Source organism: Dasypus novemcinctus, chromosome 2 (genome assembly GCF_030445035.2).
Source record: "Dasypus novemcinctus isolate mDasNov1 chromosome 2, mDasNov1.1.hap2, whole genome shotgun sequence".
Classification (NCBI taxonomy): Eukaryota; Metazoa; Chordata; class Mammalia; order Cingulata; family Dasypodidae; genus Dasypus; species Dasypus novemcinctus.
In genome coordinates, this window is record NC_080674.1 from 155,169,399 (window position 1) to 155,190,185 (window position 20,787).

The following is a 20,787-nucleotide window of genomic DNA, read 5'->3' on the forward strand; positions in this document are numbered from 1 at the left end:
TAAAATCCTTATTCTACTGTTGTCAGTTGATAATGTCCTGTATAGCATTTACTCCCTCCAGTACCAGAGCCAGTCTAGAGTTAGTATTGAGTTGTAGCTCTTTAGCTTCCTTTCATCTGGAACATTTCCACAGCTTGCTTTTGTCATTTATGACATTGACGTTTCTGAAGAATACAACCCTTCCCTTCTTTTTTTATATAGAACATTCTTCACTCTGTGTTTTATCTTTATTAGATCAAGGTTTTATGTTCTTGGCCAGAATGCTGCATAGGTGATATTGTGTCCATTAGGTACCCAGTGTCTACTTATCCTTCTTAAATGATACTAATATTTTCTTCCATTTAAAAACTTTTTTTGAAATATGTCATCCATACGTAAACGTACATAAGCAATAAGTGTATAGTAAAAGCTGTGAACTTAACAAAACAAACGTGTATCTTGTACAGGGCTCCCGTACATCACCCCACCACCAACACCTTGCATTGTTGTAGAAAATTTCTTATAAATTATGAAAGAGCATTGTCAAAATGTTAATACTAACTGTAGCCCATATCTTATGTTTGGTGTATTTTTCCCCCAACGTACCAGATTATTAACCCACTGTATTAGTATTATATGTTTGTTAAAGTTCATGAGAGAACGTTCACGTGTTTGTTCTGTTAGCCACAGTCCGTCTTCCACCACAGCATGCACTGTGTTTATACACTCCTATGCTTTGTACAATCCTTTCAAAGTGTGCACTTGGTGGCTTTCATTTTTATCACAGAATTGTGCTGCTATCGCCTCAATTTTAGAATGTTTTCGAAACGCCGAAAGGAAAAATCCTTATGCCCCCCCATTGTTGTCCCTTAGAATTGATATGTCTTTTTTGCCATTGCTGCAGAAATACTACAGTATTACTGTTAACTATCATCAGTAAGTTAAATTCATCGTAATTTTCCTGTTTAAGATGATACTAATTTTTGATTATCCAGTAAAGGTGTTGCCCAATATCTCCATTAAATTAATATAGTGTTTTCTTCCTCCTTCCTAGAACGAAAACACTGTGTAGAAGGAGGCATTTTAAGACCATCCAAATACTCTTCTGCTCAAAATTCCCTCCTAGATGTAGCATCCGTTTTTTCATTCTTTCTGATCCAGTTTTTACCATGATAGTTACAAAGTGGTGATTTTCCAACTCCACTTGCTCTTAAGGGCCTTTTAAATTCCGTGTTATTAGAACTCAATAGCTACAGTCTTATAATTCTGAGGAAAAAAAAAATTATTCATTGCTTTCCCACACAGGATGGCTCAACAGCAGGCCTTAAGGTTCCGAGGCCCTGCTCCTCCACCAAATGCAGTAATGCGAGGCCCACCACCTCTCATGCGACCTCCTCCACCTTTTGGTATGATGCGAGGCCCTCCTCCACCACCTCGGCCCCCCTTTGGACGTCCTCCTTTTGATCCTAATATGCCACCAATGCCTCCTCCAGGAGGGATTCCTCCACCTATGGGCCCACCACATCTCCAGGTAAAGAATGTAGAGGTTGTCATTTCTTTGTTGGCATCAGCATTGATACTATATATGGCTTTTGCCTTAAAAACTCGTGTTCTGAAATAATTCCGATTTATAAGAAAATGGAATCTAAAGAGAACAGCCATGTATTAATGTGTTGGTTCCAAAGCAGTGGTAGTGGTAATTAGTATAGAAATTCAGACCAGATATTTAGATGGTAGTAAAAAATATATATATATAAAATTAGGATTGAATAGGGTAGTTATGACCTCCTTTATTTAGTCTTTTACAATTGTCTTTAATAATTGGTCATCTTTATGGGAAATGAAGTTTGAAATCTTAAGGTAGGGTGAAAGAAAATTATTTTTAATGATGTATGTTGCCAACAAATAAAAATACATATGTATATATTCCTGAGTAGCTCTTCTCCCAGAAATGATGCCTAGGATAGAACCTGGAAAGTGAAAACAAACACATTTACATTTTTTTTAGGCACATTATTTGTTTTTTTCCCTCTCTTGGGGGAAAACAAAAACAAAAACCGATAAGTTATCCTGCTACTTTAGAAAATGATTTATTATGGGATTTATTTAAAAACTTTCCCAGTGTTGAAACTTTTAGGTATCTAAGGTGTCTAGACTTGCCTGTTGCCTAAAAATGAGGTCATGAAGATATGAACTCTCGAATGTCTACTTCTGGGATTGTATTCTTTTTGTTTGAGTATCTTGATATTTTCCTAGTTGTGCAATTCTGAAACCAAATATCCTGTCGATTAGCTTGTATAGTCAAGAATTAACTATACTAAAAGAGAAAGGTAATGATGTGCTGTGCTATTTCAGTTATGTTAACTCTGTTTAGATAGAGTTGTATGTTTGGAAGAGACAAAAGTTTTAACATTAATTTACTGCCTTACCAGTAGTGAATACCCCTTCTTTTAGACAATGTTTTAGATTTTCTCCAAGATTAGAAAAAGAAATAGCTCTTGACCTACTGACTGGTATGGCTTATTACATGTGAGTTTGTTCTCATCTGTGTCATTAAGAGTTAAACCTACATCATTTTAATAGAAAATATTATAAAATGCAATGAACTAAAGTAACAAATTGAAATATATCAAGTGTTGTAATGGGATACTTTTGATGTGTCTAATGCTTTTCTTGTTCTTGATGGATAATTGTATGATATTTACATTAAATACAAGTGATTTCAAGCTAGGAGTACATGAGACATATTTGGGGTGGATATTTTACAGAATGAGTCCATGTGCTGATGATTGAAAGAAGCTAAACTGAGTTAAAAAAAAATGAAGTGTGGGAAAGAAACCATTTTTAGGAAAATGAATTGTAGTTTCACATAATTAATTTAGTGTAAGTTCCATTCTCCAGAGTAAGGTGCTTTGGATAATTGAACTTTCATGTTGCTTGTACATTATAGAGGAAATCTTTTTAAATCCCTGTTCAAATCTATTTTAAAAATATCAGATCACTTTTGTGCTTTAGTAAGTAAGATTCAGTGGTGACAGTTGAATTGTTTGGTTCAGGGTTTTGGTTGTGTCAGCAGTCATTTAAGAATGACAAGGACATTTCAGATTGAAATGATAATGGCTCTTGGATATTAAAAAAATTCCCATTGAAAGTAACGTGTAACTTTTTCAATATATTTTTTAAACTTAATTGATGCTCATGTCTTTGAGCTACATTATTATGTTAAAAATGATGAAAATTTAAAAAAATAAAAAATAAACTGCAAAAAACTAAATAAGAAAAGAAAGAAAAACAACAAAAAATAAAAACAAAATAAAAAAATAGATGAAAAAGTTCCTAGCTAAAACATTTTTTCCTTATAAGAAAAGAGAATAAAGGGTTAGGTATATCTGAGTTTTCTGTTTTGGTTGTTGATGTCTTATTTTGTAAAATAATGTTTCTCTTATGGTTGTATAAAAAGTTCAGTAGCTTATGACACCACCTGCAAATGACTGCAATAACTTTAAACACTTCCAACAGCAAGTCAGTTCAATTCTGACTGTACCTACCCAGAGTTAGGCCAGACTCTGTGAGACTGCCCTTCAGACGCCAGTTGCAAGGTTGGGGACCCAGGCCACCCACACTTCTGACCAGCTGGCTACAAATTCTGCAGTTCCCATTACCTCCTCAGATTCGGTAATTTGCTAGAATGACTCACAGAACTCACTGAAAGTGCTGCTATACTTACGATTATAGTTTTTTTCTAGAAGGATAAAATAAGCCAAATGACGAGACACATATGGTGAGGTTGGGGACGGTCTCAGACACAAGCTTCCATGTTACCTCCACATGAAGTCAGAATGTGTCACCCTCCTGCATGATATACCTTATCGTTGGTGGGAAGCTCACCTAAGTTTTGAGTGTCCAAAGTTTATATGGAGTTTTATTATATAGGCTTGATTGAATTCTGTCACGTGGTTGAATTCTGTCTCTAGCCTTAGCATTTGATTTGTCATCTCCTTAGCATTTGAAATATCTGGTGTGTTCCTGGGCCTATCATGAATAACAAAGACTTTTCTGTCATGGGAATTTCCAAGGATGTAGAATTTACCTTCCCAGGAAGCAGGACAAAGACTGGACCTCTTTGGAGGCCAAATTCCTTACTATGCAGGTTGTTAGGTCTTGTTGGTGAGCCAAGGAGGCATCCTTGTGTCTGGTGTTAATGTCCTTTCCTTGGACCAAGGCTTTCAAAAAGGTTGTATTTGTTTCTATGATTCGTAAGATGTTAAAGACCAAGTTCTGTCTGTTAACTAAAATTTTTTTGCTGGACTAAAATAGGCCTTAATGTTTTTTGAACATTGGCTAGTTTAGTCCTCAAAAGAATATAAAAAGTGTTTTTTTCTTTTAAAAGGAATAGATGAACTACATATGAATGTATGAAAAATGCAGATAAAGTATAAAGAAAAAGGAAAACTCAACCATAATGCTATAACCCAGAGATGGCTATTATTAGTACTTTGATGCATTTCTTTCCAGTTTGTTTAGTAATAATTTTTGTTACAGAAAAATGTTTTTTTACACAACCTAAATGAATGTATTTGTACAGACTATAAAATTATGGTTTCTCTTATACTGCTTTACTTTTGGGTAGAATTCAGTTAAAATTTATATGTATTTCAGATAAATACAAGTGATTTACTGTTCTTGTGAATTAACAGAGACCACCCTTCATGCCTCCACCCATGGGAACCATGCCTCCGCCTCCTGGTATGATGTTTCCACCAGGAATGCCTCCAGTCACTGCTCCTGGTACTCCAGCACTGCCTCCTACAGAGGAGATATGGGTTGAAAATAAAACTCCCGATGGGAAGGTAAATTATAAAAAATATTTTAAGTTATCTCCTTGGTGACAAAAGAGTAAACATTAGAGTACTGGCAGATTAAAACACATGACAGCATCTTTGCCAATTAAGAATGAAACTATAATGTATTTAATAATAAGCTGTGTGGGAATCCTATATTTTATGCATGATTGTTCTATAAACCCATGATTTCTCTAATAGAAAAAGAAAGTGAAAGAATGAGCCTATGACAAGGGATAAGATAGAACTCCAGGAAAGGCTGGCTGGATTATTGGACTTTTGTAGTGACCTAAGGATTTCTAGAGTGCTAACATACATTTACCTGTGATTTGGAAGTATGTATTTTAAATATATGTCAGGGGTCTCTTGATTTGCTAGCAGGATTCAGTAGAGTAAGAATTTAGTCAGTCATATTCAGGATAGGATTCATTACAGTGAAAGGATACAAAGCAAAATTAGTGAAGGAAAAAGGTGCATTGGGTGAGGTCTGGAGAAAACCAGGCAGAAGTTCCCAAGAGCTCTCTCTGTGTGTACTCACACGGGATATGCTTAATTCCCGCGTGGAATTGTGAAATTGTATGAAGCCTGAGCTTAGGAATCGAGTGTTCTCTTTGGAGTCTGGTCACATAGGAACCCACTGCCTAGCATGCACCAAAACTCTGGACTTCCAAAAGGAAAAATGATGTTCAGTATAAACCACATTGTTTGTATAAACAGTTTAGGCTTAGTGAGTCATTCTTATCAGTTAGGGAATGGTGGTTACTCTCCCCAAAACCACGTTCTCAGACACCAGCCAAGAGCCAACTTTGCCGGCAGGCCTTTGCTAGCAGTCTCAGGCCTGTTATTTTATATCTTTTCTGCACAAAATATAACATTGGTGTTCCTTTTTCTGAGTGTGTTAAAAGTGTGATGTTTTCATTTATAGGAAATTAGGAAAAAGAAGGCAAATTTACCTATAGTCCCCTATATACGAATAGCCAATTTTGATATATTGTCTCTTTTCTAGGTGTTTTTTTTAAAAAAATGCCTTTTGAGATAAATTAGAGTTCTTATTGTTTTTATTGATAGTGATATCCTATAATATCAATGCTTTGCCTTTTCTGTAGGTTTATTATTATAATGCTCGGACACGTGAATCTGCATGGACCAAGCCAGATGGAGTTAAGGTTATTCAGCAGTCAGAACTGACACCTATGCTTGCAGCCCAAGCGCAGGTTCAGGCCCAGGCCCAAGCCCAGGCCCAGGCGCAAGCTCAGGCTCAGGCACAAGCTCAAGCACAGGCCCAGGCCCAGGCACAAGCTCAAGCCCAAGCCCAGGCTCAGGCTCAGGCTCAGGCCCAGGCCCAGGCCCAAGTACAAGTACAAGCACAAGCAGTAGGACCTTCCACCCCTACGACTAGTAGCCCAGCTCCTGCAGTATCCACTTCAACATCATCATCAACCCCATCCTCTACCACTTCTACCACAACGACCGCCACTTCAGTTTCGCAGACAGTATCAAGTGAGTACCAGCCAGCTTGTGTTTTCACTTAGGGGCTGGAGGAATGAATAGGTAGGGATTTCATTCCATAGTGATTTCTTGAGTTCTTGGTGTTGTACTTGATGTTATTTAAATATATTTTTGACATGTAAGACTTTTGGGCTAGAGGAGAACAGAAATTTGCATTTGTAGAACATATTTGCCTAGTTGCAGTTGATGGAACTAAATTGGGGGATTGCAGAATTAGCTGTTTACATTGGCCCATAGTAATGTGGCTGGGTGTTGTGGGATTTGGAAAATAAGTATAAGACTTAGCCTCTACCTTAAAGTGCTTCCGGTTTTTCTAACTGAGGAGACAAGAATAATGTAAGTGAAGCAATCAGAGGGTAGTAGTGCAGAATTATAGTGAAAAGAAAAGATATTCAAAAAAGGGAGAGAATGAGTGAGGTGGACTGCATGGGCATTGAGATTGTTTATGATGGAGGATGTAGGGTAGGAGTTGAATAAGCCAACAAATGAGAAACGGTCTTTTAGGTAGGAGGAACAGCATGCAAAAAGGTCAAGAGATGAGAAGAAAAATGTAATTTATGAAATTGTTAGTAGGAAACTCTTTGGAGGCAGTAGTTAGTGGTTAATAGATTGAATAAGTGTGTGACCAGAACCAGGCAAATCGGTGAAGCAGGCATTAGGGAGCCTGTATAAATGCAGTGCTTTGGAAGTTTATTTCTGGTGCTGGTTTTGTGGATTGTGTTGAAGTCAGGGAGACTTACTAGAACTTTTCAATAATTTTGTTTAGGTGTAAATAGGGCCTCGAGTGGGATGCAGACAGATAAGATGGGGAGTTAAGAAAGACACAGAAAGGCAAGAGAATTTTCAAGTATAAAGTCATAGAGGCTAAAAGGGTGAATGAGAGTCAGTTAACAGCAGATTTCAGGGTTAAAGAGAGAATAGTTTATTTATTTGCTCAAGTGATTGCCATTCTTCTTTTTTGCCTTTTTTTTTCTTTTTTTGTATATATGTATAACTACTTATTCTACAGGCTGAGACAGAGCCTAAAAATATTTAAGTAATTTTTATAGATTTGATTATTTGCTTTGATTCTGCTCTTAAGATAGTTGTCCTTAGAGGGTGATATAATTTGGATTATTTTGCTACCTGGGTAAGATAAGAGTAAATAGGTGTGAGTTGGGTATTTTTGGTTACTTTGTTTTGGAAGCTTGAGCTTTTTATTGTGTAAATGTTATTGTCCTGTGAAAAATATGTTTATGGGGGTAATATAATCATAGTAGATTTAAATTTGAATTCATTTTATTGATATAAGAAGTAACTGAAGAAGTAAAGTCAGTGTAACATGAAGGGCTTTTTGAGAAAGACTGCATCATAATTTTTAGACAATTCAGGGGAAAATGTGCTAAATAGGAAAACGCAAATAATGCTTTATAGGTTGGCTTTCTTTTGTAGTTAAGGGGAATTGTGATATGGAAGTGTTACTAGCTAACTGGCTGAGAGTCTCTGCCTTTTTATAGGCTTAGTGCTTCCAAAATCTGTGTGTGTGGCAAGGTAGAAAATTGGCTATTTTTATGGGGTTCCTATGATAGTCATAGGAGAAAGAGTTTAATAAAAGCAACACATTTCTTCAAGGATGCTCTTTCTTCCTTATGTTCTGTTCCCTTTTTTGGAAGGAGAGTAGTAATCTTCATTTTGTTTTAGAGAATGATTGGAAGTCAGATACTTTGTCCATTTCTGTATCAAAATGGTCTGGATAGGCCCATGGCTAGCTTTCTTTATCAGCTGTATTCTGTTCAGAAATCCTGATTGCCATTTTTTGCACTGTCCTCTACTGATTAGGAGGCCTTTATTCTACGAACAAAATAATAAAATCATGTTCATGTGCTTTTTACTACTTTTTAAGTATCAGTTTTGGTGTTGTCTTTCTAATGTCCATTTTTATTTGACTTGATTCAGTATTATGAGTTGTTGTCATACTATAGTCTTAATATTTTTCCACCTATTATAAAGTCACTTGTGTTTCTTAGTTAAGCACTGTGGATGCATTGATACTATATTGGGAGCTAAGTGCTTTAGTGGTTATTTTAGTATTTGCTATTTGGTATTTAGTATTTAGTATTTGGAGTTAGGAATTTACCTACTAGAGTCTTGGATGTCATTTTCCCAGCTCACCATTTAATTCTTTTACTGCCTTTATCCCTTTCCTTTCATGACTCATGGCCACTCAAATTCAGAAAATCCTGACCTGGCAAGTAAGCGGAATGAGTTGAATGAATACTTTTTGCCATTTCCATTGCCACTCCGTTCCACCTAAAATTTGTAACTCATTTTACTTTGGATCATAATTAGTAATTATCTTATAATACTTTAAATAATGTAATTCTGTGAACTACAGTATAGATCTGTGGGTAATTGGGACAAAAATTAAAGAATATTTATATTTTAATCCCAGTTGAACATTAACTCATTTTATCATGTGCAAGTTTGTGAGAAATGATGATGAAATCCTGCTTCTCAGGGAAATTTGGAAGAATAAACTAGATATATTTCCAGCCATTACAGTAGCTTATAAATGCTAAATGATATATGTATGGGACTGGGCAAATGTTGCATGTGATTTGTGTTTTTCACACTGTTATAAAATTATATTAATATGATACTGTACCTTAAGGCTAGGTCTATGCTAGACCAACAATTCATTCCTGGGCCCCTGAAGATACTTGTTTGGCCCTGCTGTCTATTTAGCCAAGGTGAGTTCCTCATTAACAAGTATGAAATTGCTCACATCTTTCCAGCCTAAGTGAGTTTTTCATTATTAACAGCTGGAAAAAAAAATACAGATACTGACAGATTTTGTTGTCAGTTTGGATTATTGGGTGGTTTGTATTAAACAGTGTGGTTTTCCTTAGAATAAAAATGGCATAAAGACTTGGGAAAGCACTGTTTTTACTTCATTTAATTTCATAAATTAATTCCTAGTCCAATACAGGTAGACTTGGTACTTTTCTTTACATCAAGAAAAAGATAAACTATTTATTACCAGTGAATTCCAAAATGAATTTTGTTTTGGAACAAGATGGATTATGAATAAATAAAAATGTTTTGTAGTAATATTTGAGAACTGCAACTTTTAAAAAAAGTACGAATGCATATTTTTCTTTGGTCACAGTTTGATTTAAAATGTGATTAATAGGGATGAAACATTTTTTTACATTTAGAAATGGATTAGCAGAACCCAAATTATTCTGAATTTCACATTTTTCCTGGTCTCACATTTGGGAAACCTGAGGCTTTTTTGTTTGTTTTGTTTTTTTAACTGTATTTTGAAATAGAGGAAACAGGTATTTTTTAACTCCATTCATTCATATCCAGTTGGTCATAAGTTACTTGCATGTTTTTCTGTTTTTTTTCTTGCTTGGACAATCTTGTGTTATAATTGCTTTTCCTACTTCTCCCTTTCCTTCCTCTGCATCTGTCAAATTAATTCATGATGAATACTGATAACTCTTCCATATAGAATCTTCAGTCTGTTCCTTCCATCCCCATGTTTTACATTCATGAAATTGTACAAATGCCATGAATGCATTCTTTTTAAAAAGTTCAAACTAATGAAGCATATCTCTAAAAAGTGAAAGTCATATCCAGAGGTAACTACTGTTAATATATCTTGGTATGTATTCTAGATAATTTCCTCTGCATTTATGTAAGTTCTCTCCTTTTCCTACCCAGTAAAGGGCAGACTCCTTAGCCTAATGTTCAAAGCCTTCACCTCAGCTTCTGGCCTTCCTTTCCAGCTAAACTCACTGTTGTACTGGTGTACGCAGGGTTTTACTATTTGACTGCTGGCCCTCTGTTTTTTAAATAATTGCTTGGTGTACTCTACCCTTTGCCTTTACTTGCACTTTCTCTACCACTTGCTTATTTCCTCCTTCCACTCCCTCTTTTCCTTGTTGAAATTCGAAATCTTTCAAAGCCCATCATCCCAGTATAAAATTTTCTGTACTCCTCCATCCCCAGAGTTGGAAGGTCTTTGGGTCTTGATTTATACTCCTGTACATTTATCCCATTTCACTTTATATTTTTGTTATTTTTATGTATTTCATGTAACTATTTTCAAGCTTCTTGAAGACACAGACCTTTTTACAAATTTCTTGACAGTGCATGGAATGGGCCCTTAAATACTTATTGAATAAATGAATGTAGTAACATGGTTTATAAAGGAATGATACATATTTTTGTTTTATCTTTTATCAGCACCCACAACACAAGATCAGACCCCAAGTTCTGCTGTTTCAGTTGCCACACCCACAGTTAGTGTTTCAACTCCTGCTCCTACAGCCACACCTGTGCAAACCGTTCCCCAGCCGCACCCCCAGACGTTACCTCCTGCTGTTCCTCACTCAGTACCTCAGCCAGCAGCAGCAATACCTGCTTTTCCACCAGTAATGGTACCTCCGTTTCGTGTTCCCCTTCCTGGCATGCCAATTCCACTTCCAGGTAAACCAACAGTTTATAATAATAATCTTTCCAAATGTTTTCCATATTGTCAGTTTGTTCTCATGTGTCTGTTGCATTTGAAATTTGCCCTGAATCTCACCTGTTTGAAATATTTTTGAAAGATTCATGGCTAACTACAGTATTTTTCTTAAGTTTGGTCCTTTTTGTTGTTGTTTACATGTCTTAAAATTAGAGCCACATTTAAAATTACACTTATTTTGGATAATAGCCTTAGTTAATTAAAAGTGATTATCTTTTTGTGTAAATGTGTTCGGAATGCATTATTTTTATGGGATTGAGTTTGTAGAGTTGAGAAATCTCACGTCTTAAGAGCTAATACAAGTTGAATGATTTATTTATATTGTGCACTGTTCTAAACAATATTGGTATTAACTCATTTAATTTTCACAAACATCTTTGCGGTAGGTACATATACAGTTTAAATTAACTGCCCAAGGTCACATAGTGATGGTACTGGGATTTGAGCCTGGGCTGTCTAGATCCAGATACCACGCTCTTAATAACGCTGTTACACTGGGAAGAAATATGAGTCACTGAACTATAAAAAAAATTCATATAAAACAGAAACCAGAAAGTTCCTTTGTAACAATTGTGTGAAAGAAAGTCTGACTACCAATTAAAAGTTAAGTACTTAATTATGGTGAATTCATTTGTTTATTGTCTTAGGGGAAATCATTAAGAGTAGGGAAAGAACTAAGATTGCAGAATCCCAGGGTAGGGATTAAACAGCCATAGTGTTGGGCTTCCTAATTTGAATACATTTGCAATTATCAAACACATTTGTGTTGAATGAAATTTATCACTGTAAGGATCCTTGATTCCTGGTCTGTTCTTTTTAGGTTATAGATGAAAGTATTGAAACCTTAGAGTAGTCAAGGTTAAAGCGCTGGTTTATAGCAAAAATTAATAGAACCTAGACTTCCTGTCTGTCAATTTCACATTTCTTCTACTATTTATTATTGCCACTTCATTATACCAGTTTCTGTTTGAGAACAGAGTTGTAATACAGCTTTTCTTAGGTTTATGTACTTGTTAATTAAGCATCACTGCTGCCTTACTGGTCATCTTTCTTTTCACCATTTTAGAAAGGACATTTTCAGATATTACACATTGGCAAGAAGGAGGAAACCAAAAATTTCTAGAATTAGTATGTTTTTTTCTTTTTGATAGAAAAACCTTTTACATATATTTTGGTACAGTATTACATAATTAAAGCCCAGTATGTGATGTTTAAGAAACCCACTTAAAAATAAGAAAAAAAATTTTTTTTCTAATACTAACGTTATCCTTTTTCTAGATTAAATTTTATAAAAGCAGTTGGATATGTTCTCCTTTTTTAGAGGAAATTTATTTCTAGAGGAAATTAAGCTATTAAATGGAGAATAGCATGACATTTGGTATAATCTCTTGTTCCAGTCTTGGTCTGTGTCAGGGTCAAGAACAGTCTTAAGACCACATTGAGACTTTGGTTTTGCCTTAAAGATTCTTACTAGGTCGAGTGGATGAAAGGTAGAGTAGCAGAATTCTTTTTTATAGAAAGTAGAACTTCATCACAATAAAATCCCTCCAGCTATAATTGCATGTCTTTTGTTTGTTTTAGGAGGTACTGGGATTGAACCCGGGACCTCGGACATGCCAAGTATGCACTCAACCACTGAGCTCCACCTGCTCCGCTGTAGTTGCATTTTGATGTCATGATTTTCCCTGATCCTGATCCTGTCATTAAAAATTTTTAGAATGGTATTGACCATTTGGGTTACCAAGGAGTTGGTACCTGTGAAATGTTTGGCAGAAGAAAGTATTCAGTAAATGGCAGTCACTGATGATGTTTTGTAGGTGAGTTGGAAGAGAAATTAGATAATTTATAAGATTATACCCTAGATACCAAGACTCTTTGGAGAAGGAGCTAGTGGTAGCATAGAAACATCTTTGATATTAATATTTGTTTATATATTAGGGCATCTTTGATATTAATATTCATTTTTCTCATTTTCCCTTTCAGTTCAGTCAAGGTGCTTTAATGAAAAAAAAAAGAAAAACATTTGTTTTTCTCCTCCCCAGATCTTTGATTTCATGTACAGTGTGATTTATCTCTCTCTCTCTCTCCGCCCCCCCTCCATTTTGCCTTCTTTTTTTCAACTTGGCAATAACGTGAAAAGGAGGGATTTGGTTGTACTGTATTTCGGTGTCTTAAAGTCTGTTTGAAATAGCATTGTCTGGCTTTAATGAGCATACTTAGGAAGCGGTAGTCAAATAAAATGAAGCAAAAGTGAAATAATTAGGTAATATAAGAATAAGAGGTGAAAATTGGGGATAATAAAATTGGATTAGCATTGTAGGATTTCTAAAACTATAAAGTCTTAGAATTTTAGGAAATTAACTGTCATTGACATTAGAATGATCCAAAATGTTAAGTAGAATTTTCTAATTTCTAATAGATCATATTTGAGGACAGAGTTGTAGGAAAATTGAACAATTGCTCCCTTAAAAATAAGGTTAAATTTTTTTTTTTGAGTCTTCATGATATACATGTAATCACCTAGAGAAAAATCCTTATCTTTTTAGCATGAGAAGAAACATACATAACCTTTTAGTATAGCTATTATGTTGATGATGAAATAGTAGAGTTCTGTTGACCCATTTCATTTTAACAAGGGTAGTTAAACCCAAATGTGAATAGATTTTCTTCTGTTTAATTTGTTTTTGAAATTATTTATTGAGAATTGTTTTGGAGAACGGTCTTGGAGAATGAAGTTCATATATTCTAAGAACTGAATTTCTAGTTCTAACTCAATATAATAGGTTCCTGCAGATGGCAGTATTTATACTAAATTAAATTTTATACATGCTATAACTTTCTTAACCAAATGAATTTCCCACTGCTTTCTTTAAATGTTAGGGACCATAAAACTATACATAGAACTTTATTCAGCATGCTTTTTTGAAAATTCAGTGCTTTTGTTTTAGTTTCAGAATTGAAAGTTTAGCCTTATTCCTTATTTTAAAAAGTAATTAAGAAATTATGGACACTTCTAAAATTGGCAGTAGTTTCGTGTGTGTGTGCGTGAACATATTACATTTTACAAACCTAGAAGTTTAATTTTGGTCTCTGAATTTGGAGAAGTTTCTTTTCCTGTCTTTTAGTGAGAAAATAGTTATTTTTATTATTTTAAGATTTCTGAGTGCCAAGTTATAATGTTTTGTTTTTGTCAGCCAAAAAATTAAAAATTAAAAAATTATTTCCCCTATACTTTTCTTTAACCTTTAGCCTTTTCCTTTAAAAAAAAAATTCACTTTCAATTTTGAATATCCTCAGTCACCCTTAGTTTTCCAGTTTTTCCTTTCATTTCCTTTTTTTAAAAAAATGATTTTAATGTGTCATGAGACTTCGTCTTCAAAGAACTTAGTAATTTGTATTCTTTAAAACAAGTGCTACTTCTTCACCCTGCTTAAATAATAGAGGTTTCTGTAGCAGTCAGCCTGCATAGTTCTTAAGAGATACTAAAGGGGCAGCCAGCATTATTTATTTATTTATTTCGAGGCGTTACCCTGCTCCACAGTGTTTGAAGCCCATGAGATTCCATAGAGCAGGCACTAAACATGGTTAGTCATTAGTTGAATACTACCCTCCTGTTTCTCCTTACTCGTCTTTTATATAAAGTTATTTGCAGTGGAATATTTGATCTGTCTTATACCTTATTTTCTTTTCCTTTCCACTCCTTTTCCCTTTTTCACTTTCTGCTTCTGCACGGCTGTGCTCTGTGCCTCAGCTCCTGCATGTAGATCCAACTTAGCAGCAGCAGAGAGAAAGATAAGTGTCTTGTCAATGTCATGCTGCATCTGCCTTTCACTGGTGTCTAAGCAACAGCAGCATGGGTTTCATGTCCTGCGGGAAAATGTCCCACATGAGTGAGAACTTGCTATGTTTATATAATGAAGGGGCTGTCCTTAACAGAATTTCAACTCTTTTGAGACTCCTTCAAATGTAATCAGAGCTGGTTTGATAAAAAGGTAATTGATGCTATGATTTAGAATTAGTGTCACTGGATTAGGCACCACTTCCCACAAAATGTCAAACAAAAAGAAAGCTTACTCTATTCTTGGTCTTTTTCATTGGAAATAACATTCTAAATTGTAGTGGTAAATTTATTTCCCTGAATCCCAGTGGTAGCTGACATACAATGGCAGCTTTCCAACGTATGCTTGCTTATCCATTTTACAGGTGTAGCAATGATGCAAATAGTCAGCTGCCCGTATGTAAAGACAGTCGCTACCACCAAGACCGGTAATTTTTAAAACCATCTTAGTTTGTTTTGTCTGTAAGTTGGCATGGTAGTGAATGTTGTTGTTTATCCTTTTATTTATTTATTTATTTATTTATTTCCCAAGTGAGTGGATTTTTTTATATTTTTCTTTTTAATGAGCAGTATAAATGCAGTTGTCATATTTGGCCAACACTTAATTTTCCCAATTGCCTGTAGCATTAGCTTCTTTGGTTCACAAAAGCAAATAAGGTCAGATCACTTTATATCTTAATTTGTGTAATAAGTGTAAACAACTTCATTCTCATATTCATAACATTTAATTTTGTTTTTGATATGTGTTTTTAAGTTAAATATAAAAAAATCATTTCCATGTGTAAAGTGATGTGATTATGCTTGCATGCTAGTGAGTACATGTGTGTGAATATTTATGTGTATAGTATAAATTTACATTTTAAAGTTATTGAAGTAAGATAAATACCTGAAACTTAAATTCTTATTTAGTATTTGGGCTGGTATTTTTTTTTAAATTTTGATTCATGTATCTTTATTTTATAGTATTTCATTTATGTAGTATCAGTTTATTTAGCTAACTTAAAAAGTATAAATCTTGGTTGGTTTTTAAAAATTGGAAGTAACTTTGCTTTCTTTTAGGAATAGAATAAACTGACTTAAAAAGTTTATAGGACTATCTGACCTAGTCATTTAGTATATTAATGTAGATTTGATAAACTAGTTTAAAACGGAAAATCTTATTCATACCCCTTTTCTTCAGTGTCTTAGAAATAGAAAATAGTTTTGCCTCAGGAAATATGCTCGGTTAAATATGCTTATTGCCTTGATTTCATTAGCATTTGAAAGATTATCTTTATAAAAATGTATTTCCAGTCATAGGGAATGTGCCATTTATAATTTAGTATGTTAAGACCTTGTGGCTTGGTGAAACCAAAATTTCTGACTGAGCTTTAGGTACTGCTTGGGTTGGGTTTCGGAGTCTGATTGAATTAAGGCATTAAAACTAAAACATTAGGGAAACAGAATGAAGTAATATTTAAATCACCATTTTATATGATTTTTTTTGTTCCAACTGGTTCATTCTGTTATTAATGAAATAGAAAGATTTAATTTAAAGTTTTATTTTATATTGCAATTTGGTACTTGATCTAATTTCTTTATTTTTCTTTTTTTAGGTGTGTTACCAGGAATGGCCCCTCCTATCGTACCCATGATACATCCCCAGGTTGCTATTGCAGCTTCACCTGCTACCTTAGCTGGAGCAACAGCAGTGTCTGAGTGGACTGAATATAAAACAGCAGATGGGAAGACTTACTATTATAATAATAGAACATTAGAATCAACCTGGGAAAAACCCCAAGAACTAAAGGAAAAAGGTATAGTTGTTTTAATGACTTGGGAGGTAATATGAACCATGATATTATAAATGGAATGTTATTTGTAATTCTGAGTTAATTCCTTTTTTAACGCTTTTGAGGGATTTTCTAATTACTTAGTTGTCAGATTATTTATTTCTACTGAATTGATAATATTCATTTGTTTAAAAAGCAGTTCTACTTAACTTCTGTCCATCTGGAGAAATTAAATGAAATTGTATAATTCTTTGTATCCTTATTGAGATTGATAGTACTTATGAGGAAGGAATGTATGTGTAGTATGTGTACTGAAGAAAAAAAATTAGGCCCTCTTTTTCATATTACAAGTCCCTGTTTCTGCTCCTAGGTATCGTAAGCTCTTATTCCTTTCAGTGAAATGAATGAGTGCTACAAATAATATATGAATTATCTTAAGACTTTCTGTTCCTCTGGCCAGCAGTTCTTTTCTAAAGACAGTGTCCTGATTGTTAACATAAGGTATTTAAAGTTGAACAGTATATTAGATTCAAATCAATGATATTATAAAGCAAGACATTTTATTTTTATGGTAAATAACTAGAAATCAGAATATTTTAACTATTTAGTCGCTGAAAGTTCTTAGAATATTATATCAAAACAAAATCTTGTTTTTTTAAATAGAAAAACTAGAAGAGAAGATTAAAGAGCCAATCAAAGAGCCCTCTGAAGAACCTCTGCCAATGGAGACAGAGGAGGAAGATCCTAAAGAAGAACCTATAAAGGAGATAAAGGAGGTAAAGGGCCGTGACTTGTCATCCTGGAGCCAGTTTACTTGTAGATGAAAATCCCCTTGGTAAATTTTTAGATAATTGTTAAGTGTTTGATCTTTGAAATTTTATGGTTCCTTGAAGTTTCCAATTCAGTTTTTCCCCTTGAAAGCTTCATTAACTTCATAAGCTAAACAGGCCCATAGAAAGAAAGGGCCTTGGACCAGAACCTTAGACATGATCTTATCTCCTGACTTCTAGACTGTTACATGTTAAAATTATAAGTGTAACTTCATACTTGGAAAAGGTTGTTTATGTTTTATCTGTGTGCTCTTACTGTTGTATTCTGACATGGAATGAACCCCGTGTAGAATGAAAAGAGCTATGCTTTTTGGAAGCTTCCATTATTCAGTGAGGAACGAATGGTTGCCATGTTTTATTAGTAGGACAATTAGCAGAAATAAGAAACAAGAGTAAGTTAAGAGATCTCATTTAATTTGCTATACCATAGTTCCCCATTTCTGTTCCTAAGCAGATGGTCAGTGAGTGTGAAATAGGACCAGCTACTGCTGCTGGGATCTGCAGTGGTAGGATTAAGCTCTGTTTAGGGTGCAATGATTTAGAACTTCCTTAAGAATTCCTTCTCAGGGTCTCCCTTCCACATTCTAGCAATGACCTTGTGCAGGTTGCACTTTGAGGGATTTACAGGGATTATTCAGCTACAGTTTTGTGATATTAAGTAAATGGGAGTTATGTCATTTCCTTATAGGAGCCCAAAGAAGAAGAGATGACTGAAGAAGAAAAGGCTGCCCAGAAGGCAAAGCCAGTAGCTACTACACCTATTCCTGGTACTCCATGGCAAGTACTTAGTGTGTTTTGGGTTTTTTTGGTCCTCATATGGTTGTACCTGATTGTTATGTGGTTTATCTTATAGAAAGTACAAGTACTGTTTAGAGGTATATGTCTAATTTATGTTTTGTCTACTAAATATTTTCGTTCTTGTTCATTATCTTGGGATGTTCAAACCTAAAACTTAGTTTTTCCAGTCTTTCTCCTTTTATGGTACTCTCCCTTAATGTTTATTGTTTATAGTTAAAGACTTGAACCATTGTGGATTCTGAATCTACTTTTATTGTTTAAAAATTTCAAAATGCGTTTATATATGTGTGTATTTGTGTATTTTATAACTGTCTATAATTGAATTATGTAAAATACTGTCTTTTTAACTTAAGTGCAGAATAGTGTTTTTCTTCTCTTTGTTTACTTGGTTCTCCCTTTTCTTCCTCTCTCCTCATCAGTGTCTCCTTTCTTGCTCTAACTCATTTACTCTGTGTACAGCCACAGTGCATTGAGTTGGCTAGTCTCCTATGTCTAATGATATTTAGGTTCCCCTCCAACTTTGCCTTGCTTTTTTTTTTCTTTTGTTTTGTTTTACTTTTAATGAATAAACATCTCTTCTAGATGCTCCTATGATTTTCTCCTTTGTGGTTCTGTTCATGGAATCATCTGCCTCTTGTGATTGGGAATGTTAAACTACTCTAGTAGTAGATCAATATTTTAGTTGATCCTACTTGGTATGGGTGTCATCTGTGGGTAAGATGGTAGCCACGAGTACGTGCTTGTGCTCATCTTTGGGGGTGCCACTCAAGGACTTTGTCCGAGTGTGTTCCAGAGTTATTTGTAGACATGTGGGGAAGACCCCAGTTTTCATGTTTGTCAGGAAAATATCCCATCTTTTTTCTAGGCCTGATCCCACCACTGGAAAATAGTTAGAGTATAATTATTTGTTTCCCCCGACTAGTATAGTTTCAAGAAAATAAGGGCTTGCCCATCCCTGGCCTGCCTAAGCCTCGGCCCGTCTCCCAAGTCCCTCAGTCCCTCCCTCCTTCACTCCCTCTCTCGACACAAAGGCTTCAGCTGGCCTGCATGTCCAAAATCTTTCCAGGTTCCCACCAAGTCCCCCCACCCGCCCACCCCAGAACCTGAAACCAACCCAGACAGGCCCAAGTGGGGAGCTTGTGTCCCACTGGGCATTCGTCTTGGCTGGTACTTTGTGGTACTCCAAGACATTCTCCATGTTCTGCCTCCTGCCCCCATGCCACTCAGCAGCAGACATGTTCGGGGTGGAGGAGGGTTTTCCTTGCTTTTTTCTCCCTTGCTTTTATAATTAAAGAAATAATATCCTGTAGAGGCAGTCTGGATTTTATTATTGCATCTCTGCAGTGGTCTTTAATAGAGTATTCCATTCCTCAATTGCTTACGAAGTAATAAGCAGACTAGAGGTGTGATCAGATTCTGCTTTGATCTTTTTGGCAAGACTAGTTCATAAGTGATAGTGTGTACTTTCCTTCGGATGCATGTAGTTGTCTCTTTTAGCAGCCATCGATGACGATTATTGCCTAGAATGAGTGGCTTTTGACCACAGGAGCAGTTGTGCTCTTCCAGTGGACATTTGGCATGTCTGGAGACATTTTTATTGTCACATCTTAGGGAGGGATACATAGGACAGTCTCCTGCAACAAAGAATTATCCAGTCCAGAATGTCAGTAGTGCTCAGCTTGAGAAACCCTGGCTTATATCCATTAAATCTGTAAGGGTTGAAAGTGGTGGTATTCTATTTCTCTTCATTCCCTTTTCATTTGTTGGCCGGAGTACTTCCATAGATACTTCCTCTTATCAGCTGTTTGGTTACCTAGCGGTACAAATTGCATAGGAAAGGAAGGATTTACCAGTTTTCAGAATAGTGAGTTGGTTCTCATGAAGAGTAACGAATATGTTTACTCATTTTCTTTTTTGAGTATTATTATGAGTTCATATATTTAAATATGTATTTCTTTCCATTTCTGTCCATTGCAGTTATTTATCCTTACTGATGTTTAGTTGTCTCATATTTAGCCAGGCTCCTGAGTCTTTTTATTACAGTTCTATGATAGTTTTATTTTGTGACTCGATTGTCCAGACTTACCTTTTGTATTCCCTGTCTCAGACCTGGATTCAGCCATTTTGGTTTCTTTTTGTGACAAGTGGCATTTGTAGTTCACAATGTAGATTATAGGGATAGTTTTTGTTACTGAATTAGTCATTTTTTTAGCACTATTTGGTAGACATGTGGAACATAGTATGTTTTGAAGGCACTTAGAATCGTTTTCTGATGCACAGTTTCATTTTGTTTAAGAATTATGGATAATTTTTTGCCTCATCCCAAAAAGAAAGTTTCAAAGCAATCTTTTCAAAGAATATATTCCTGGAATGTGGTTTCTCTGTTTGAGTATTGTAGAAAAAAAGTTGGTACACACAGGTGTGTCCCTTTCTACCTGCCCCGCCTCACCCCACAATTTTCAGTCTCTAGTCTGTCTAGCAAAATTTTCTTTTTTTTTTTGTAGGTATTGGGGATTGAACCCCAGGACCCTCATACATGTAAAGTAGGTGCTCAACCACTGAGCTACGTACCTGCTAGAGCCAACATTTTCCTTTGAATTTATGTAATTGGTGATTTTCTTATCTCTTTTTCTCTCTGAAATATCTTTAATTTGCATGTTAGGTCTCTTGGATCTATTATCCTTCAAACCTTTTACTTTTTCTC

General features: G+C 35.1%; 1 protein-coding gene across 13 annotated transcripts in view; it reads left to right on the plus strand.

Moving 5' to 3' along the window:
* TCERG1 (transcription elongation regulator 1) overlaps nt 1-20,787 on the plus strand; it is a 65,469-nt gene that overhangs the window by 1,312 nt on the left and 43,370 nt on the right. For 7 of the 13 annotated variants that reach the window (XR_188901.5, XR_011646826.1, XM_004476581.4 and 4 more), the window contains exons 2-9: nt 1,285-1,510; nt 4,677-4,829; nt 5,927-6,320; nt 10,563-10,805; nt 15,049-15,111; nt 16,279-16,479; nt 17,119-17,231; nt 17,974-18,062. Coding sequence is in view for 11 of the 13 variants with exons in the window: in XM_004476581.4 (XP_004476638.1) it covers nt 1,285-1,510; nt 4,677-4,829; nt 5,927-6,320; nt 10,563-10,805; nt 15,049-15,111; nt 16,279-16,479; nt 17,119-17,231; nt 17,974-18,062 (1,482 nt within the window). In the remaining 2 variants the exon portion in view is untranslated. The remainder of the gene's footprint in view (nt 1-1,284; nt 1,511-4,676; nt 4,830-5,926; nt 6,321-10,562; nt 10,806-15,048; nt 15,112-16,278; nt 16,480-17,118; nt 17,232-17,973; nt 18,063-20,787) is intronic. The other 6 variants (XM_004476584.4, XM_058280368.2, XM_004476583.3 and 3 more) reach the window with 3 other exon arrangements.